Source organism: Tachypleus tridentatus, chromosome 1 (genome assembly GCF_004210375.1).
Source record: "Tachypleus tridentatus isolate NWPU-2018 chromosome 1, ASM421037v1, whole genome shotgun sequence".
In the NCBI taxonomy this organism is placed as follows: domain Eukaryota; kingdom Metazoa; phylum Arthropoda; class Merostomata; order Xiphosura; family Limulidae; genus Tachypleus; species Tachypleus tridentatus.
The window spans coordinates 126,163,280-126,187,207 of record NC_134825.1 but is presented as its reverse complement, the minus strand read 5'-3'; the positions used below and the strand labels follow the sequence as shown (position 1 = coordinate 126,187,207).

Here is a 23,928-nt window from a genome sequence, read left to right as displayed (position 1 = left end):
TAAGGTCTTTTGAACTTTTTTTTATAAAAATGAACTCATATACAATTGTCTGAATATTTGTTGTTGTCGTAGCTTGTTTTCCATGACGTCAAACTTCCCCATACTCGTACTCGTGAGTTCAGTTTTCTATTTGATCTTCATCAAGGCATCGCTTAGAAGCTGCATCTCAACTGAAAAAAAAAAATCCCTCAGAGAAATGTCTGAAGCTTAGAATTTCACAGTTCTACCAAAGAAAATAAAATGTATATTTATATCAATAAATTTGTTATCCTAATCCTTATTGTTAGAGACATTTTCCACATATTTACTTTAATGTAGTTCACATAATTGGAGTCGTTGTTCATGCAATTGGTTATATAAATAGATCATTCCAGTCAGTCTGATGAGCGGGGTATTGGGTGAAAAGTCTTGTCAGCGCTGAATATGGTATGTTTGGCATATTATTATAATATATGCATCTTTGCTTTCGTTCATGAGTTCCTGTAAGTTCCTAGACAACCAATCAAACAGAGTAGCATTCATAGTTAGTAAAGCTATGATTTATAATAAATATTGTGAGAAAAGCATTACTGTACACACTTGATTGCCAGAGCAATCTTAGATACGTAATATAAATCTGACGAATATATATATAGTAATGTATATATATCTTTCAGGTGCTAAAATTGAGGATAATGACTTATTACTTCAAAAGTGTTATGATAACCAATCATACACCAATACCTTGTAAATTAAATTAAAAATGTTTATATTTTTAATGAATACATTTGGTTACAATGTATAGACATCGACGTTATCTGAATTAATTGAAGTTTCTAATGTCCTTGCGAATATTTAGTTGTTTTTTAACACAACAGTCGCTACTACATCACTTAAATACATATAATTACAACTTACTTTGTATGTCTCTGACCAGTCCTTGTACCTGTGGTTTTGTATCCAAGATTTCCACACTTTGGGTATAAGCATTGTAGCGAACTGTAAACGGGCGGGGGATGGATAAGGCAAACTTCCTGAAAACGACAGAAACTGCATCAGTATCTAATGAACATGAACTGTTTTTATGTATAAGGTCGGTCACAATGTCTGAGTATCAATCGATCTAAAAATAACAACAGCACTGAAACAGAAAACATTTTTTTTAAATTTCTCCACCCGTCCCTAATCTAGCAGTGTAAGACACACCACCGCCAACTCTTGAGCTACTCTTTTACCAACGAAGAGTGGGATTGACCGTTACATTATAACGCCCCCACGGCTGAAAGATTTGATTTGATTTTTGAATTTCGCGCAAAGCTACTCGAGGGCTATCTGCGCTAGCCGTCCCATAATTTAGCGGTGTAGGATTCGAACCCGCGACCCTCGGATTACGAGTCGAGTGCCTTAATCCCTGTCACACCAAACATGCTCATCCTTTCAGCCGTAGGGGTGTTATAATGTTAAGTCAATCCCACTATTCGTTGGTAAAATAGTAGCCCAAGAGTTGGTGGTGGGTGGTGATGACTATCTGCCTTCCCTCTAGTCTTACACTGCTAAATTAGGGACGACTAGCGCAGATAGCCCTCTTGTAGTAAATTTGTTGCAAAGAAACAAAGGCAAAACATTACAGAATTCGTTCAAAAGTGTATTATGTGTATTTTGGAATAAAACCTGGGGGGCAAGACGGATCATGTAATCTGCACAAAGTATGCACTTTTTGTGTCGAAGAGTTGAGACAATGAACCAAAAATAAGAAAAAGTATTTCCCTTTTGGAATTCTAGCGGTCTGGCGTGAGTCTAGAAACCACGGCGATCACTGCTATATTATAGTTTGGTTGACACAAGTAAAGTCCTATTACCTTCACTGAACACAAAACTCGGCTTGATAAAGCAGTTTGTAAAGACTTTATACAAAGATGGCAACAGTTAGAGGTATATATGTGGACAATTTCCAGCTCTTTCAGAAACGAAATTTAAAAAGGGAGTTTTCTTGGTACTCAGATTACGAAATTAACCTCAGATGAACGGTCCAGAAGGACACTGAGGAAAGTTAAAAAAATTTTGTCTTTAAAGACGTTATTGACAAATTTTTAGAAAACAACAAGGACCTAAGTTATGAAAATACTGTCAATAACATGCTCGATGCATTTAAAGAGTTCGGTTGTATTATGATCTTAAAAGATCATTTCTTACACTCACATATTGACTACTTTCCTTAAAGTCTCGATGCCTTCAGACAAGAACAAAGGTAAGAGTACTCGGCTCGTAACGTGAAGATCGCGGATTCGAATCCCAGTCACACCACACATGCTTGCCCTTTCAGTCATCAGGGCGTTATAATGTGACGGTCGATTCCACTATTTATTGTTAAAGAGTAGCCCAAGAATTGGCAGTGGGTGGTGATGACTAGCTACCTTCCATCTAGTCTTACACTGCTAAATTAAGGACATCTAGCGTAGATAGCTCTCGTGTAGCTTTGCGCGAAATTCACAACAAGTCAAATCAAACAGTTTCATCAAGACATCAAACAAACAGAGAGGAGGTATTAGGGAACGTGGAACATCAGCTGGTCATGGAAACAAGTTACTTCAGACGCAATACATAAAAGAAAGACCACAATATGTAGTTTTGAAACAAAAAGACATAAATTTCGAAAAACAAATCAGGATGAATGATGATACACATTCGTTTGACATCAATGTTTTTCCCTTTTTTCTAGTTTGTATGCATTTTTTGTTAACAAACATAACAATACAAAAATCTTCATTATGGTAAATTCAATTATAATTTGATCTAAGTAAGAATTATTTTCTTCCTGAGTTCAGAAATAAATGTTTATGTGATAGGAGAAAAATGGATATTATTATCGAAATCTGCGTAGCTGAATTACAGAAAATCTGTTGTTAAATTCGTTGGCCTGTTTAACTGCTTTATTCTGGAAATGTCAAAAACAGAACGTTAAAAAATGCAAGTGAAAAATCTCTCGTCAACAATGTTTACTAGCTGGCAACATTTCAACAATAATGATCAGGAGTAAAAAAAAATGAATGAACTAATTTGCTTAATAACTTCACCCTAACGGCTGCTACACTGCCTAGTTTTCTGGGCAGGATAAAGTATGCTTTCTTTTGAAAAACATTGATATACGTATTAATTAGTTAGAGTTAAAACTTACTAAAATCTCACCTCATTTTCCTCTGAGCGTCCTCAAAGCTATCAGCCAGAAAATAGATGGGCTGGTACTCTGTTATGGGATATTTCTGCTCCCCCGTTCTATAAGGATCGAAAGGCCTAATCTCTGGCTTGCCACTTAAGCAGTACTAGAAACGGTAGTGCAATATTAGATGTCATTATATTGGTCTGTAAGGTGTTTCGTTTCATATTGCAAACATCACAAACTTACATCTATATGTTGCTCCAACTGTTCAGATGAGATCTCTCATACAATTAAGATAAACTATTATATTTATAAAAGCCAATGTGAACGGCTGATATGAAACTGGATTTAGAAATTGAATTACATTAATCAATCTTCCTCTCTGACAGAAAGATTCAAATTCTCGCAGTTATAGTTCGAATTATGATAGCGCTCCAAATTACTCACCGTGAGTTGTCTAAGTTATGGTTCATATAATGAATTTGTTATTCAATAAACGAGTAGTAATAAAATGAGAACATTTTAGAGTGCTTAGGAATAATGTGAAAGCTGAAACCATTACCAGTTATGCTGATATGATAAAGAAACCATTTTTTACAGAAACGTTAACCGAAACGCCGTTTTTCATGGAAGGAAGAAAAAAAATATATATTTGCATTTTTCCTGTATTCATTGCCCCTGGATCTTAAAATTAATAGCAAAATTTCTTCAACAGTGAATGTGTAAATAAATTCATCAGTATTTCTTTTTTTCTGTTTTTTTTTCTATTATATTCTTGTTTTTCGATTTAGCATTTGGATCTCATTTATAAAACAGTTACATAATGTTAACAAACCTCGAGCTCGCCAAATGAAGAAAGTAGTCCAGCGCCATAGGCTTTTATCTCTCCGTCTTGCTTACACAGTCCAAACTCAACTGTAAACCAGTAACACTGTAAACAACAATAAAAAAGTCATGATTTAAGTAAGGAAAAGTATATACGCAGTGTCAAGCTTAATTTAAGATAATTACAGAAATCATTACGATTCCTAGTGTGCTATTTTGTAGCGTCTTTGGTGTGATGTAAGGCATTATCAAAACGTTATAGGAACTGACACAACACAACACATAACTACGATAATGAAATATAGTTGATAGGAATTAATGGATTACCAAAATATTCTGAATGTTTAAACTCATTGAACATATACGTTATTTAAAAAAGGGAGCTAAAAGTGTAAATACTAGCAGAAACGCCACACTACGGTCAGCTCTTTGTGACAGTAAGTACTAATCGTAATTTTATAACTCATTCATAAACATTTTAAAAAAGTGAAAATTTTCTGAAAACGTTTTTTTCTGGAAAGTGCCCTCAGTGGTACAGTGGTGGGCAGAGCACAGAGCTCTTTGTGTAGCTTTGTTCTTAACTACAAACAAACAGTTCTGAAAAGTACCGCAGGGGAAGAGTGTTCTGATTGTGCTGATGTAAATTGTAATGTTTTTAGATGTTAAGAGTGATACCAATATACTGAAAAAATAAAAGTTTTTAAAAACTTAGTTTTAGTACTATACTTACAAATTACATAAATAAAGATATAATGAAACCTTCACGTACAGTCCCAATAAAGTCGTGTTATTGATGTGACGAAATAGTTTTATTTAAAATTGTATTCTGTGATGAAGAAATGGTTGTTGCATATACTGTAGTTATTCTTCTAATTATCTGAGTCTTCAGTAACCAAAGTGTGAAATTTTTATGATTTTTGTTTATAATGCCATTCAGTAGACGGCGCCACATTGTATTTATTGTTTCGGTCACATGCATAGGTAGATACATATATACATGACACGTCCATTATAGTAAGATAAAGTGTCCACGAAAGAGATGCTCATCTTTATACATACAAAACTCTATAGATCTAAGTGTATGTGATTTTATTGTGAGGAGGAAAGGAGGCTAAAAACCAGTATTCCACACACACACAAAATAGAGGAACTTAGGGAGCCCTTCTGTGGATTGAGGATAAATAAAAGTTTCACTACAAGTGTTATAACCGTGATGGATTCCATGTGGTATAAGACATGAAAACAAACTTTGAGTGCCTCTTACATGAATACTATTTATTAATTATACTATACAGTAAATTATCACACTCATAAACTAAGTTTCTGTGAAAATTTTATTAAATACAGTATAAATATAAAATACAGAATTTACCGTGGCTAGTTTCTCTATATATTCGTCTGGAGCTCCAAGGGAAGCCATACCAATTTCTTGGGAAAATCTGGCAAAACTCGGATTGGCAAACAGAGGTGCATGCCCCAGAAGTTCATGGCAAACATCACTACCAAGTAAACAGTAACATCAGTTCAATTTGTGTTTGCAATATCGTATATGATTCTCCACTGTTTACAACGAAATATAAAATATAATTCAACTTTTGGTACGGCAGATAAAAAAGACACTCAGACAAAGGCAAAAAGATATTTTAAATAGGCTGGAATATTTCAGTATGTTAAATCAGAGTAGAGAATCTTCAAAAATGCTACCAACATCTCAGAAGTATTTTATCTGTCTATTGAATAGCTCAAGTGAAAACAAGTGTAGAAAAAATTAAAAAATAAATCGCGAAGAAATGAACCAAACATGCAAGAGGACTTGTATGGCCAAATAAATCAAATTGCTTGCTATCTTCAGTGCATATCAGAACACAAAAGTGATCTAGAAAATTACTCGATCCTTTATAAAGATTATAAAGAAAGTGCTTATCATGATTATTTATGAATGAGCGACAATCTGTTTTATTGATGTATTTTACTGGATTGGTCATAGCTAGTACTGTTCAAATTTACATTTCTGAGATGATCTCGATGAGGGTTTGGTTACCAAGAGGTAAAGAAAAATGTGCGGTGATTATTTATATAGATCCAATGGTGATCTCCAAGGGTAACATAATCTACAGAGTTGAAAAGGTTTGACACTCCAATTGGTCAGTGTATGCTATAATCTATTTCGCTATTTTTAGTTGAAGAAAAAAGCATGGTTTTTGACTGTTCAATAGTTTATTTTCAGCCGTTTACAAGTTATTAATGTCATGTTACTCAAAATAATCTCCATAATTTCTGTTACATTATTTTGATATAATAAACGTGAGGAGCAACCAAAAAGATTAAAGAACAAAGAGAACGTTATTTGTGTTCTTATTTCTATCGTAGACTATTGCGAGCAAAAACAATAATAACAAAGAAAGAAAGAAAGAAAGAAAAGAGAGGGCGCATGTGTAGATACTAACGGTTCAGGTGTGTAGAGAGGCTTGGAAGGATGTCTTATGTACTGAGTTGAGTGGAACACTCGGAAAGCTAAGCCTGCCAGGAAGTCCCGAGAACTCAGAAGACCAGCCACAGGTCGTAGTGTGAATCCGGTGCAGTCTGTAAAGTACACAGAACATAACTATAATATATTTTTATTTACTGAACAAATAGGATATTAGGATATCAGGATTTTTATTTTGAGTCTTTGAGCATAAAATCTTTCTGCATACGAACACATTTACCAACATGTTATATCTTTAACGAAACAAAATATATCGTTATAAGATATACATGTAAGTAAATAAAGAAATTACTAAATAAATAAGAATTGAAAAAAACCCAACTTGAACTGAACATTAAAACTGAGATACTGAAATAAGCAGGAAATTTAGTTTGTTTTAAAACAAAGCTTTGCAATGGGCTACCTGCACTATATCTGTAACAAGGATCGAACCAGAAGCTTATCGCTGAGCCATTTGGAAACAACGCGAAAAGAGAAATGGAATACGTTATTCGTTATATATATATATTAGAGGCTGCTGATGTGGGTATAGGAAACTTTTATTTGAAAAAACACTTCCTTAGATCATCATCAGGTTCAGAATGAGAAGTGAAAAAGTGACCGTTATTGATCACGTGAAGCTCTTCTTATACAATAATTTAAATTCACATTAAACTAGTACCAATGAACCAATTTTGTTCATTTTCATTTACATAAGGTCTGAATAAAACAACATATGAATCAAGATTTACATGTATTTATACTAAAGTTATACAAAAGTGTTTAGAAGTTTTCTCTTCAAAAGCAAAGTTTGAAGAGAAAAATACGTTTTTTACATTTACTTTCGGCATAAGCAATTGGGAAATAACACTTTCTGCCCAGGAACAAGACTAAGTAAATAGTTTGTTACATAGTGTTATTTACACGCTTTTTTGTTTTATAAGAATATTCTTGGCACGTGAGTTTTGAAATTCAATGTACGTCTTTAATGCCTTTCACTTCCAAACTATCCTTGCAACGCGTATCATCAAACGTAGCGAATTAAATTCTGTTGTGATAGTAACGTCACAATCATAGTGTCAATTGATTGGCCAGTTTAGTGCTTTTCATGTAAAGCTACTTGAGAGTAATCTGCACTAGTCGTCTCTAATTTTTAAAATATAGACTACAGGGAATACTGCTAGTCAATACCATCCAACATCATCTTTGAAAGGGCGAGTATGTTCAGTGACGGGTTTCGAACCCTCAAATAGCAGGTTGTGAGTCGAGCGTAATTAGAAACATTTAGAATGACTTTATGGGAGACACACTATACTGTTGTAGACAGCTATTGAAAATATTTTTATTTATCAGCGAGACAAAAGTGAAGTAGGGAAAACTAGGTACAACTGAACCCAATACATTTGACAAAGAACTAAAACAAGGTCAAGATTAAGCACTTAATTTTTAAAACTTTAGAACTGACTGGATTCTTCTAATGTTTATAAGTATTGTTTTGGTAACAATTAGACATTTTATTTGTACAAGAGTAAGAAGAAGTGGACAGGTAATAATAAAACTGAGTCTGAAAGGCAATAACATAGCATGTCTGAGCCGTCTTTATTAGAACTAGCAATGAATGCCCCCGCTCCGTTGCGTAGTTCAAAGCCCCCTCGTGATTCACAGTTAAGTTCCTCCAGCGTACCCATTTACTACTATAGCTATTCTAAGAGTTTGGACCCGAAAACAAATCCATTTAGGATACTGCCTGTAGCACCCGAGAACGTGTGCTACACTGGAACTCTATCTTGTGAAGAGGGGAGGGGTATGAGCACAATTTCAAACACGATCCCCCTGGAATTGTGATAGTGTCTAGGAACACAAAACACGACGCCAGGATAAGATCTAGCGACAGTGGAAACCAAGATCTAGACTTCCATCAGATCTCCCTTGTAAAGAAACAAACACATTCCTAAACACACAGCGTGAATTTTTGTAGGGTATGGTAACTTATAGATACAAGTATTTAGACGTTAAGCAATTTTAGTTGTTCGGATGAAAAGCTTTTTCTTCTGTCTTAGAACAAATCACTTTGGTCTATCTGTTCTGTCCGTGGCGTGGAATCGAACCCCGGATTCTAGCATTTTAAGTTCGTAAACTTACCGGGGAACTAAAATAAAGAATATTTTTTTCGTTTGAAGTTAAGCACAAAGCTTTGCATTGAGCCATCTGTGCTCTGCTTACCATGGGTATCAAAATCCGGTTTCTCGCATTGTAAGTCCGCAGACCTACCTCTGTCCCACCAGGGAACTACAAATAGGACAAATAAAACTAACAAACAATAATAAAAACTGAAAGAACAAAAATACCAGTTTAAAACATGTTGAGCTAATTTAAATAATAAAAATATTATTATTAAATATGTTTTGTATATTCAGTATATTTGAATTTAAAACAAATTACAAGTTTTTTGTTTATTTGTTTTTATCAAAATAAGACAAATTTTACACGTGGTTTCGACATCTTTTTTTGTATTTAACTAATATGTTTATTTTAAGTCCAAGTCTACACAGTGGACTTTTCGTGCTCTGCCCACCGTTGTTACCGAAACAGATTTTTAATATAACGAGCCCCTAGCCTTGCTAATGAGCCACCGTAACTACCCTCGTAGTTTTATGTAATGCTGCTACAATGGCAATAATTTCCGTATAGGCCCGACATGACCAGGTGGTTAAGGCACTCAACTCGTAATCTGAGGGTAGCATCAAACATGCTCGCCCTTTCAGCCGTGTAGTCGTTATAATGTTACAGTCAATCCCACTATTTGTTGATAAAAAAGTAGCCCAAAAGTTGGCCGTTGGTAATGATGACTAACTGCCTTCCCTCTAGCCTTACATTGCTAAGTTAGGGACGATTAGCATAGACAGCTATCGAGTAGTTTTGCAGAAAATTCAAAACATATCAAACCAGTTTCCGTATAACCTGTGAATAACAATAAAAGTTATTTATCAACGATTGTTTGTTTACTTATTTCCGTTACTCATGCAAAGCTACAGCTGTCTCTAATTTTGAACTAGTAGATTAGTAGGAAAACAACTAATCAACACCACCATCATCTCTTAAACTGTCTTTATCGAATAGTTGGATTTGACCATAATTCTTATGATGCAGTCTCGGATCCAAAGTGCGAACTACTATTTTTATTTCTTTTTCATTGACGAGACTCGAACCATTCCCCGTCGAATCCACTGTCCAGTGCGCTAAATACTAAGACAAGTTCGATATATAAACTTTGAATTCAGGAATACATTGTTGATTTGCATCACACGGGAGAAGTAATTCATGATAATACTCGTGTATATTCGAAAATTAGTTTAGGAGAAAATTTAGTTATGCGTGGATGTAAGAAAAAATAACGGAATATTTTCCTATGTTTTGGGTGTATAAAGTGGCAGACGATAATGGACTGCTTTTATAGAAATTAAATCAAACTAATTCCTCTCTCTGTATATAATATACAACAAGTAAAAAAAAAAGATACAAATAAATAATTAACAAAATAATTAGGTAGTTTTAAAAACTTGTAAATATTAATAAAGTATATGTTCATAGTAACATGTCATTAATACTACATGTGGGCCTGGCATGGCCAAGCGCGTAAGGCGTGCGACTCGTAATCTGAGGGTCGCGGGTTCGCGCCCGCGTCGCGCTAAACATGCTCACCCTCCCAGCCGTGGGGGTGTATAATGTGACAGTCAATCCCACTATTCGTTGGTAAAAGAGTAGCCCAAGAGTTGGCGGTGGGTGGTGATGACTAGCTGCATTCCCTCTAGTCTTACACTGCTAAATTAGGGACGGCTAGCACAGATAGCCCTCGAGTAGCTTTGTGCGAAATTCCAAAACAATACTACATGTGTATTAACAAATGACCAATGCGACATTTTGCCAGTTTTTGACGTTAGTTAGAATATGACAAAAATACTAGTGATGGAGGCGCTATTTACATCAATTTAATTAAAAAAGAACTGTTATGAGTTGAATTAGATTAAGTGAGTTTTAATTACAATCAATTTTGGTAGGGTAAGGGCTATTAATAATTATTATCTATTTAGTTTTCAAGTCGATTATTTATTATTATACATCGACATTTAGGTTTAGATAACGTAATTTTACCTTTTAAAAAATTAGATACATCTTCTAATTGTGGAATATTATCTTCTCGATAACCACAATTCTCTACCATCAAAGGAAAGATATGGTTGTGTTCTCGACAAGCGTGAGTTGGGTAAAGTTTAGTCAAATGACGAAATACAGTGCCCCTAGTAATGGTATAAAATAATTAAAGTTTTGGCTTTATTAAAATAATAGTTAGTATAAAATATTTATACATGTAAATTTGACGTTATTTAAAACATAATAACATAATAAAAAAGTGTGAAAAATCTAACTAAAATCATGAAAAACTATATTTAAATAAAGATATATATTTTTAATGAAAGAATCGCTGATATTTTAAAATAATGATTTGGTAAATAATAACGCTGACTAAAGTTCTGAAAAATAAACATTAAAACCTGTTTGACAACTTTGTAAATTTTCATATTTTGAAATAAGCTAACTAGGAATATAAATATTAACAGTTAACAATCTGAGAGTGCTATAGCAGTTCTTAAAAGTTTACAAATGCAAGAATGTTGAAGCATTACAATATCGATAAATATAAGATAGAATTAAAACCACTGAGTACTTAATTGCATCTTGGACTTCGGACGATAGATGCAATTAAGTACTCAGTGGTTTTAATTCCAAACAGATGATGATCTATTTGTTATCAAAAATGGGAGTTTAAATGGATTTACAATTGATATCTTTATATGTGAGTTATTTTATAGTCAAAAATTTACTTCAATGTATCATAAACGGATTACTTTTAATTAAAAAAAAGCGTTTGTTACATGTGAAATGATAGTAAGGTCAGTATGTGACATAAGGATAAAATAAATTCCACAGTTTTTTTATGTCAGGAAAAAACGTACTTTTGTAACCCTAGAAATACCGATGGAACTCATTGTCTTGTTTAATCTCATTTTCTTAAGCTGATTACGTTTCAAACTGGTTCTCGGTCAATAATTTTGTTGGTTACAGGGCTCCTAGTAACATATATATATTTGACACGTGCACAGAAAAATTTAAACACAAATATCGTAAATATTGCAGCTAAGAACATTGTTTATTGCGGAAGTCTCCCGTGTATCCTACATAGACAATTAACTATTTCATCCTTGGTTTATTCTCAGTAGTTTATACGAACTATTATAATAGGCAAAAACAAAATGACCAAATACGTGAACCCCTACCGGTAATTAACAGAATAAAAACAAGTTTACACGTTCTGCTCTTGATTATCTTCTTGTCAAACAACTCACCATGTTTTAATCTCCTCCTCAGAATACTCAACACGAGGGATAGGTTGACCACTGTATAGAAGACAAAGTCACATAGTATATATATCTTTATTTATTAAAATTTATTACGAGAAAAATTAACCGCATATTTTCCCGTTTAATCTTAGGATAATAAAACTGAACTTTCAAAGTAATAACAAAAGATGTAATGTAATACAAAACGCACAGATCTAAGTTTGAAATGACTGGACATAAAAAGCAGACTGTTCTAGAATGTGGACTTGTTGGCCCATTTCAATAAAGAAATTTTAATCGTTTGATAAAATGTATTTGATTTTCAAAGTCAATGAAATTAATATATTTTTAAATAGAGTAACACAGGAATTTACAAGTAAAATAAACATTACTGCAGTATCCTTGCTGTATGTACTTACTGTCGATAATGATAGGCGATGTCAGCGAAATATTTCCTTCTTTTTCTGTATTCAGGGTCTGTAAATCCCTGCAATTATAATACATTCCCACAGAATGTTAAATCATACATAAAACATATACACGCGTGAGAACAAAAGCCAATTAAACCAGAAGTGTAGAATAATATTTGTTTACAAATCTGAATTAATATCTATAAATATTAATTGACAACATTATTTATATTCAAACAACGCAAGTAATATGGAAGCCTGGAGATTAAAGAATTTGTGATACTTTTCTGTAGGGTTGAATATATAAACAATCTCAGCAAACTGAGTTTGGGGACACCCTAAAAGTAGCCCCCCTTTAAGAGTCAGTAGAAGTTTTTTTTATTTTTTTGTAGTCAGTGACTATCATTATTGTTATAAGTCGTAATTTCCGTTATCTAAGCCCCTCAGTTTCCAGGTAATATCTTTAAACATACGAATCACATATAATTTTTTTTTGTACATATAAATGTGTGTATGAACAAATATTTTGTGCTACTACAACATGCAAGTACTATTTATTTATCTATAACTCTATAATATATAGAAGTCCTTTCTCTGTCTTAGCTTGGTACGTAAAGAGAGGTTAATCCAGTTATTTTTTCTGACAGACAATTTTGTTTAAAGTATGTGATATTCTATAACCCTTAGATTAGCATAATTATTTAGTACTGTTTGACTTATTTACAACGAATCAGTACTTATTAAAAATACGAAGGAAGACATATTTACCACCAACTGATGAATCTTACGTTTTCATTTGATTTTACTAACCCGCGAAAGCCCTCTGTGAAAAAATTAAACAATAACTTTTTACCGACTGCTACGACCTTCAGCGGATTTGATTATCGTCATTTTATGTAACATAGCTACACAATAAATCCGGAATAGAAAAAATAAAATAAATTAATACAGCTTATTATTGTACATAAAATGCCAGTGTTTGATATTAAATAACATATGTATGTGTATTATTTTGGCTAGCAGTAGAACCTTACGGGGTGATCTGCATCCAATTCTGATCCATAAGAAAGAATTTGATTTGCAAAACGATCAAGTTCCTTGATTTTCCCGGGAAACCAGGGCACTGTATCTGTTGAGTCAAAAATTATAACAAAAATTTATAATAAGATGCAGATACAGTTTAACACTTGACAACAATCATTTTGTAAAATTCTTCTGTCTCGGTCAATCAGTCCCTAAACTTACAGTTAACATTTATCACTTCTATAATAAGTAATTTTAATAATTATAATTTCTTTCCACACACACAATTTACCAGTGAAAAAATAAATATATTTAAACAGTTAAATTTTGTTTTAACTAAAATATTTGTTCATTCTCAACTTAACTAGGAATTAGCTCTCTAATCTATCATAATATTCCTGGAAAAAGAACCAGCATTTGACCAATGTATATCTACATGAGGTTAATTAATTGATATATCTATACCTCATTTTATTATCCCATTATTTTTACTAACATTCACTTGAGGCTTATATGTTTCTTTTTCTCTGCAATACCTCTTCCCTCTTTCAGTCGGTTTAAAGTAAAATAAGGGATAAGTGTTAAGATAGTTGTCTTACCTGCATTGTTCATGTGGTCTCGTGATATGACCTGCATATAGGTTGTGGTCTTATGTAGGATATCCAAAGCCTTTCCAAGGCCCTTTGAGGTTGTATCACATTCGACGATAAATTCATAGTGGTTGGGCGAACGTTTAGACGAACGTGATTCAATGTGATTAAGATTCACATTGTTGTCCTTTAGAAAATAAAAATAACAAACAATTAGAAATATTTTAAGTTCTTTTTCTCCAATTCACGAATAACTGTTAAAACCTTTATTTGTAATTCTTTGGAAAGATGTTTGTTGCTTCATTTAAGCCATTCAAGAAATTAACTAACAAACAATTTAATATAAACAGAAGTGTAAATTTATATAATCTACATTTTTATGGTTGTGTTTCTGTTAGAAGACTGATTGCTCGAATAAAATATACAATATTCTCAGTAATCGAAATCTTCTGAAATCATACAGAATCTCAAAATATTTTTCCAGCAATTTTATTAACTGAAATACCTTAAAAATCTTCAAAGCCGTTGCTAAGGCGCCAACTTCCTCAATAAGAGAAAAGATAATACACGTGCTATGTGTCATGTCACCTCCTTCCTTGATATAACTACCGCCTTTTCCAAGTTTCGGCTGTGGGAAAGAAGCCAAAAGAAACAATAAGCGTAAGGTGAGGACTGAAATATTACTGCATTTTTAGAGGTACAAAAACTTCCTCGAGCATTATAACGGAGAGATATAAACATATGATACGTGTCAAGTTTTACTGACAAAAATAATTTTTGAAAGAAAAACGAAAAGGGCACTGGATCCTTGATGACAAGTACAGGGGAGGAGGAAGAAGGGGAACTTGAAGCTTTGAAGCGTAAGAGTTTAATGATACTGAAACTATAAGTTGGCATGGATGTGGAAGATATTTATTTGTTAGTCTTTACCGTTGTAAGCCCATAGACTTAATGATGTTTAAGGGAGGAATGTAGCATACTACATCAGTCAGTTGTTGTTTTGTTGTTTGTTGTTTTGAACTAAGCACAAAGCTACACAATGGGCTATATGTGCTCTGCCCGCCACGGGCATCGAAACCCGGATTTTAACGTTGTAAGTCCGCAGACATACCGCTGAGCCACTGAAGGGCACATCAGTCAGATATTAATTCACAACGTAATGGAGAAACCAGTTACAAATTGTGGTTCTCAGATCTCGCAGAAATTAAGCTTTGATGAAAGAGTAGGAAGCACTTTGCCAAAATATTTCTTAGTTTTTAAATATTTCATAAAAACCAGATCATCTGTGACACAGTGGGATGTCTGCGGACATACAATGCTAGAAAGCTGATTTCGATACACGTGGTGGGAAGAAGATAAATAGCCCATTTTGTAGTTTTTTTTGCTCAATTCCAAGTAAATTGTAAAATCATGAATAATTAAAATGTTGTTTAAATTTGTAGGTGCCTTCCAGTTTTTCTACTTTTCTGTTCGAATTCTTCATAACACATGTCTGAAAAACCATGCGTGTTTACTGGTTTGGTTTGTTTTGAATTTCGTGCAAAGATACACGAGGGTTATCTGCACTAGCCGTCTCTAATTTAGCAGTGTAAGACAAGAGGGAAGGCAACTAGTCATCACCACCCACCGCCAACTCTTTGGCTACTTTTTTACCAACGAATAGTGGAATTGAGCATTACATTATAACGTCCCCACGGCTGAAAGGGCGAGCATGTTTGGTGCGACGGGGATTTGAACCCGTGACTCTCGGATTATAAGTCGAGTGCCTTAACCACTTGGCCATGCCGGGCCACAAATGTGTTTATTTCTTTGATAGTTTATAAGGTTAGGTTTGAATTTCACCCAAAGCTACAAGAATGCTATCTGCGTTAGCCGTCTCTAAATTAGTATTGAAAGACTATCTGGCCATCACCACCAAGTCCTAGACTACTTTTTATCAACAAATAGTGGAGGTGACCGTTAAATTATAACGCCCCCACGGTTGAAAAGACGAACATATTTGAACTGACAGGGATTTACAGCTGCAACTCACAAACTGTGAGTAGAGCTCCTTTACCAGACCTAACATTTATGAAAAAATCTTTCGCTAATCAGCCTAACATAATAATTTTGAACAATCTTAAACAAACGTTGCAACAGAGGACGCTTTTAGTCGTAACAAATTGAGAAACATCTACTTATATTAGAATGTATCTGAAATCAAACAAATCTTTGTCTTTTGAGCGACCTGTTAAATAAGTTTAATTTGAGTAACTGATAAAAACAACAAAGGTTGTATAAACATGGTGTCGATAAATATACCAATGATGAAATGATTTTATCTGTAACTTCTTGCTAATTTGTCCAATCAAGAACTATATACATTTATGTATATATATATATATATATATGCATAAATGAGATATTTTTATAATAAGAAAAGTACTACGACTAATAAACTGTAATTTCAAGAACTTAACTTTATTTAAGACTGATAAAAATATCAGGTGGGCAAAAAATATGAAGTTATTAGATCAACAATGATCTGAGCAGAATATTTAAATGATGAAAACTGAAAAGTAAATAAAACAAAATAACGATGCATAAGCAAAGTGACTTTTCTACTTTGAAATGTCGAATAGTTATCAGCATAACCAGATTTTATCACCAAATAACGAGCATTCCAGTTACAAATAATAAAAAGCGAGTTCCGTTAAACGTGACAATAAAAGTACAGAATCAAGGTAAAGCTGACGTAAGCTCAAGGTTCACTTGTTACTGGTTGGGTTGTTGAGATTTTATTAACCCAATGCCACAGGATGGACTGTCTGTTTTCTGTTCTCGGTTAGAGAATCGAGCCTCTAACTTCAGCAGTGTAAATCCCGAAAATTATCGCTGACTCATCGGGATACTGCTACTAAAGAAAATTATGTTTGACGTATCACATACATTTTCACAAAGTATTATAGACAAATTAAATATATTTTTCTTTACCTTGCAGTGCGTCGAAACAGGATAAATTTTGCGTCGTTATAAATTTTTACAATTTAGTTCGGACAAACATTTACTTGATGCAGAACATTGGAGCACTGAATTACATTGACCTTAATGTTGTCAAATCGCATGGTTCCAAAATAGAGAATTGGGAGACATCTGAAATATTACAAAGAACATGGCTACGAAATATATCACATATAATATTAGATAGACCAATCAGATAAGACGAGAAGCAACCATTACAACTACCAGATACGTAAGTAAAAGACAAGTAATAATATTTATTCATCGATGTGTAATCAAAAGCCTTTATAGACAAAATAAACCACAACCAATTGGTTTCGACTAAGGAGGCTCGATACTACAAAGACACTAAATTGTTTATAATGAGCAATTGTACTCTTAAAATAATATTATAAAATATTAAAATAGTACTTACAAGTAAAATTTTTACATATTTCGCTAAAAGGCTTAGAGTAGAAATAAGTTTATAACGTTTTACATTCATAGGAGGCCATATAAAGAGGGAAATAACAGATCACTTCCAAAGCTGGGAAAACAACACGATTTCGATAGCAAACTGTAGAAATGGGGCAAAATGAAAATAAATATTTACTTAAAGCCTTTATAACTGAAAACATCAGTGATACATCTAATTAGAAGTCTTAGAAATAATACTTACAACGTTTTGTTTGTTTGTTTTGAATTTCGCGCAAAGCTACTCGAGGGCTATCTGCACTAGCCCTCCCTAATTTAGCAGTGTAAGACTAGAGGGAAGACAGTTAGTCATCACCACCCACCGTCAACTCTTAGGCTACACTTTTACCATTAAATAGTGAGATTGACCATCACAGTATAACGCCACCACGGCTGAAAGGGCGAGCATGTTTGATGTGACGGGAATTCGAATCCGCGACCCTCAGATTACGAGTCGAGCGCCTTAACCCGCCCGGCAACACAACAGTGTTAATTTGTTTAACGCTATAATAATGTTTGTAGGCATAACTCTAGTATGTGCATAATTTCAATGACTATTATAGTTAACTTGACAATTTTAAAATTAAAATTAAATAATAAACGTCTGTCCAAACCACACCGTTGAACTTCATATCTAATACCCTTAGGCACGTTACTTTTTTTTTTTAAGATTTGAATTTCGCGCAAAGCTACTCGAGGGCTATCTGCGCTAGCCGTTCCTAATTTAGTAGTGTAAGACTAGATGGAAGGTAAGCTAGTTAGCACCGCTCACCGCCAACTCTTCAGCTACTCTTTTACCAACAAATAGTGGGATTGACCGTTACGTTATAACGCCCCCACAACTAAAAGGGCGAACATGTTTGATGGGACGAGGGATTCCAACCCGTGCCCAAAGATTGCGAGTCGAGTTTCCTAACCATTTGACCATACTGGGCTTGATGGAGAGCACTGTCACATTATTTTATGTCTTGTATCCACCGTGAGGTCTCTAACCCTAGAATATTTATCGCTGTTCCAATTAGAAAGAAGCAAATAATGTTTTGATATATTTTTATATCAGAAACATTAACTGCTCCCACTGTTAGACTATTATTGCATTTTGTAATGAGTTGTCTCATATCTGTAGATCGATAAAAATATTGTAAGAAACAACCAATATAATGTATCAATTGTTTTAACTTTTATAATTACCTATATTTTTTCAAAGGCTATATTCACTTATAATATAGCACAGTGAATAAACGTAAACATTTAAACATTTTAATTACCTTAAAACATCTACAAAGATATGTTTAACACAAACAACCTCTTAGCTCTCTTTTATGTCAGACGTTCTGAAGGCTTCAATTGGAAGGCTCCTCTTATCTAAATGTTTATAGCTTTAGAATTTTTGAGGCATGCTAACCTTGATCAGCCGCCAGTTTTCATAACACGTCTCGATATCTACAGACGTTAAAATAGTGTAAATATATGCGACATTGTTAGTGATTTTTGTAACCTCATACAAATTATCCCTATGTGTAACTCGAAGATGCACCGTAAGTTATCTGCACCTTGTCCACAGCAGGGAGCAAGCCCTAAATTTTATTGTTACAAATGACGGGAAACTCATGCGTGTTGGAGAAGATTAGCTAAGAACGAGAGGTTTCTGTATAGCACAAACTATAAAATTTGTCTCATCAAATAATTTATTGTTTTAACGTAACAAGAAATATCTGTAATTTTCAACTCCGTTCCCATCCAAAAATAATTATATGAGTTTAGCGTAAACCCAACGTTTGGAAACGTTAATTTTATTTATTTACTCTCAATTTCTAACGAATACATGAAAGAAGATTCTACATTCTCTAATATACGATGGTATTTCTAGTATTATTATTATCTCACATGACTTCTTAAACAAACAAACAAAAAAGGAAAATTGTCTCAACATGTTTTAGGAGTACCGAGACAAGAGTACCCAGCTGATATGACGATAAGTCGCGGATTTACAACGCTATGATCAGCGGTTCGATTCCCTTCGGTGGATTCATCAGAGAGCCCGATTTGGCTTTCCCATAACCAACCACACAACCGAAATAAAAGTTAAATGTAATAGATTATTATAATCATAAGGTTAAAACTAAGAATATTGTCGATTTTTTTTTTTAAGGAAATTACTCTGGATGAGGAAACGAATAATCTATTGTATTCTGAAAACAGCTGGTATGAGGGCTAGCACATTAGTTAATTCAGGTTAACCTAAAAATGATCGAAGAAGGCCGAACGTTGTTCTGTACATTATTTTAATTCAAGTTTTGATATCCATGAGAATATATTTTTATTTCAAGCGGGTTTATCGTCATCACGAATGAACTATTGGTAAAAATAAATTATTATGGCACCAGTTTTTAACTATCTTATCAAAAGTTCCCTTTGGGTTTTTTTCATGCAGTATCGTTTCAGAGTGTGGAATTAATGAACAACAAGCGTTATCATTTGTAAAATTAGAGCATTGTCCCTGTTTAAAAACACGATCTGCACCATTAAGCATCGACGTAAGACGTGGTTATTTTTCGAAACGTTTGTTAAAATGCCAGACTTAAACCGACTTCAAGATGACGTAACAGTTTTCTGTATCTTGTTTCAGCAAAACTATTGAAAGTAGAATCACAAAAAACTAATATTTACAGGAATATTTCTGCAAATTTTCAAAATTTCCTATAAAAGAAACAAAAGTTAGCTGGGGAAGTTTTTTTCTCCAGAGTTTACCAAATTTTCGGTATCGTACTCTACAAAACACAAAATTTATTGAAATTACCTGATACGGTAGACAATTGTCTATATATAGTCTTCATCCAAGTAGAAATATAAACAGATGTCACAAACACTAAACAAAATTAGATCGAAAATACCTGCGCCAATCTTTTTTTTTGTGTGTGAAATCTTTATGCACCTATATATGGAGAACACATGTTTGAATAACAAAATACGGAAGATAGTTATATCCTTCTCCCGTATATATACAAAATACATTCTCGATTTCATCACCCGCGTCTGCGAAATGCTGGATATGCACATTTTGTTGTTGTACCAGTTAATACAAGTTTGCTAGGTCCTTGGTAATCATTCGCAAAACATGACCGGCATGACGTACATGACGTACATAGTAGTGCAGAAATACTACTACTAATGCTTTTAGAGTTAGTAACAAAGAAAAAATTATGGAGTAGTTGTTTTAAAACCTGTTATACAAAAAGTTTATTTTCTGATGCAAGTCTTTGAGTCTGATTGCATCACTCAAAAGTTGTGCTAGTAGTTTATGACATAGAGACTATGTAATATTTAGGTTTATAACCAGAGATCGTTAGAACATTCAGTCATACTCACTTCTCATCCACTGACCAGTTTAAGTTGAACTAGTTTTTTGAGCTAGGTCATGTCTGGTTATTTGCCCTGTGAGAAATGTTAATCTCAGCAAACACTACGTGATATGGTTCTAAAGATCATTGAGTTCTTCTTCGTGATTTCCTAGAACTGTTTAATGCAATAAAATAAATTGCCGAAAAATATAAAAAGAAAGATAAAATAATGTAACAGGTGTTTAATGAGTTAAAATAATGTAACAGATGTTTAATGTGTGTTTGTGTGTGTTTTTCTTATAGCAAAGCCACATCGGGCTATCTGCTCAGCCCACCGAGGGGAATCGAACCCCTGATTTTAGCCAGATGTTTAATGAGTTAAAATAATGTAACAGATGTGTAATGAGTTAAACTGTTTCGTCAGCATAATACTGTATTTTAATGTGTGTTATGCTGTGTTTTAATGTGTCTTATGCTGTATTTTATGCTATATTTTAATGTATTTATCGGATTTTTGTGCCTGTTCTTTATGCGTAATTTAACCGTTAAACAATAAACAGACGTTTTGGAATTATGATTCATTTTCATTCAAAATATTTATTACACGTTTCTTAGAAATTATTTTTAAATCTAGGAAAACAGTTAAATATGTAGATGTGCATGGCTTAAACATCCGTTAGTGTAATTACTGTAGCTTTCAGTGGAATTAATGTAGTTTTTTGAATAATTATTATAACTGACGTAGATTGTTTTCTCTAGTGTCATCGAAGTAGCTTTGGATGCATTGGTGTTATTGATGTAATTTTAGGTTAATTAGTGTAATATATGAAGGATTTTTGTGTCATATTGACGCTTGTTTTCACACCTTATCGACTCTAAATGTTCGATATTATTTCACGATTTAAATGTCTTTGAAAGATTGGACTGAAAAGATCCTTGAAACAAATTACCAACTCAGTTCGTTAATTGAATTAAAATATTTAGTTAGTCTGAAGATACCATCTTGCATTTCTTAACTAGTAACAATTATTCATTTGAAAAGACAATCTAAGAACCAATATTGAATGTTGTTTACACTCTTTTGACGTAATGATTTCTGTGGTACTCTCAAACCGCATCATATGTAAGATATTTTGACGTATTATATTGATCGATTTCTATTTTTTTTTAAATGAAACCTCAGAAAAGATTCGTAGACTCTTTTATCACCTTAAAACTTTAGAAGCTGAACGGAGTTACAGAATATTTTATCTGTATGACGAGAAACGTGTAGAGAACTCTGAGATGTAACTTTAAACCAATAACATAAATTGTTTCCTAACCGTTGATTATAATGTTATTTACCTGTTAACCAGTGTGATTATAGTGAGTTTCAAAACTTGTTTGTTTTTGTATTTTGCGCAAAACTACTCGAGGGCTATCTGCGCTAGCCGTTCCTTATTTTAGAAGTGTAAGACTGGAGCGAAGGCAGCTATTCATCATCACCCACCGCCAACTCTTGAGCTACTCTTTTACCAACGAATAATGAGATTAATCGTCACATTATAACGCACCACGATTGAAAGGGCGAACATGTTTGGTATGACGGGGATTCGAACCCTCGACCCTCGGTTTATGAGTTGAGCGTCCTAACCATCTGGACATGCCGATCCTAATTCAGCTTATTATCGATAATCGGTAACTGCCCCAAAATATACTAACTTTACTGTAGATCTACTGTTATAAACAAAAATCGTTGGCGATCAGAATATTTTTTTACGAGAAATATCAGTTTTTATTTGTATTTTCTGTTTGGTTGGTTAGTCATAAATAGGCAGAATCAATAATAAGCTGACACCTTAATAACCATTTTATTTTACAAACAGTTTTAGATTTTTTAAATTGAAATATACGTATCATAAGCACTTAAACGTGTAAATCCATCCAAATTTTCTTTAATAATATTTCATATTTTTGAATATTACTATTGAAGATAATTGGTCTTCATGTCTCATGGTATAAGTTGTCCAGAAGATTTTTGAGTGGTTTTCAAGGTTTAAAGTTAAATAATTTGTCAAGGTTTAAAGTTAAATAATTTTTAGCAATAACTGTTTGATAGTTTGATAAAAAATGTTCTTAATTTGGACCTTGTTGTAATCTACTTTTTATATTGTAATTTCAATATCTCACCCAGAATAAACAACACTTACAGTTAGAACCGTTGTATATAGTTTAAAATAATAATTCGATGACATAAGCTAATTGCTTGAAACAAATACCTATTTTTAACACCTGCTTCTATACTAACGCACATAAAATAAATAAATGTACTACATTACTTGGTACGCCTTGTTAGTTCGTATCTAAATGATGCTTTCTGTATATAATATTGAGATTATATCAAACGCCGATTTCGGGAACCATTTAAACGACAAACACTTACTTTTACTTCGTCATCATCCACTTTGCGTTTTTTAGCGAGCATTTCGATCCCACTATCCATAGCGTTAAGTATTCTTCAGAGTTTGAAAGATATGCGTGATGCCTGTATGTTTTGCTTGCGTGTTCTGAGCTTGTTAGCACCGGAATATGTAACCCAGCAAAAGATATGTCCTTGGATGCTTGAGGCAACCCGTGTTTGTATCAAATAGCTCGAAAGCAAAGGCAGTAGGTTTGACCCAAGAGATTTGAAACACATGAGTTTGAGTGAAAGAAATCGGGTACGTATTTTCGATGCAATGCTTCTTTCAGGGGTCAAAAAACAGAGTGGAATGACCTGTGCTGTGCTTTTAAACAGTTTACGTTATAAAAATTTCACTTTAATTAAATGCATTTGATCGTGTGATTAAAATCTAGTCGGGTTCAGTTCTTATAAGAAGGCCTGGCTAGGTCAGGTGGTTAGGGCGTTCGCTTCGCACTCTGTGGGTCGTGGGTTCTAATCTCCGTCCCACCAAACATGCTTACCCTTTTAGAAGTGAGGACGTTATAATGTTACGATCAATCTTACTGTTTGTTGCTAAAAGATTAGCTCAAGAATATGCGGTGGGTGTCTTCCTTCTAGTCTTTCATTCCTAAATGAGGAATGGTTAGCATAGCTAGCCCTCGTGTGTCTTTGCACGAAATTCGTAACAAACCAGGTTTGAACGTATTACAGAAGGAAGTATATACATATCACTAGCAAGCTGTCAGGGCACGCAAGTCACACAGTAGTGATAACACTGTACAATTAAAGGTGTCTTTATATATACGTTATTTTCCCATCTACAACGCTCTATGTCGGAATCTGAAAAACTTCAAAACTAAAC

General features: G+C 33.6%; 1 protein-coding gene across 1 annotated transcript; it reads right to left on the bottom strand.

Annotated features, from left to right (window-relative positions):
• Nucleotides 1–23,225, bottom strand: Hn (phenylalanine hydroxylase). The gene is made up of 13 exons (XM_076450032.1): nucleotides 23,067–23,225; nucleotides 14,356–14,478; nucleotides 13,860–14,037; nucleotides 13,272–13,366; nucleotides 12,247–12,314; nucleotides 11,834–11,884; nucleotides 10,581–10,726; nucleotides 6,409–6,544; nucleotides 5,334–5,460; nucleotides 3,972–4,067; nucleotides 3,166–3,299; nucleotides 898–1,013; nucleotides 1–170 (listed from the first exon to the last, which is right to left on the bottom strand). The coding sequence occupies exons 1-13, from the start codon at nucleotides 23,124–23,126 to the stop codon at nucleotides 127–129; spliced, it is 1,374 nt and encodes a 457-aa protein (XP_076306147.1). The 5' UTR covers nucleotides 23,127–23,225; the 3' UTR covers nucleotides 1–126.
• Between the last annotated feature and the right edge of the window lie 703 nt (nucleotides 23,226–23,928).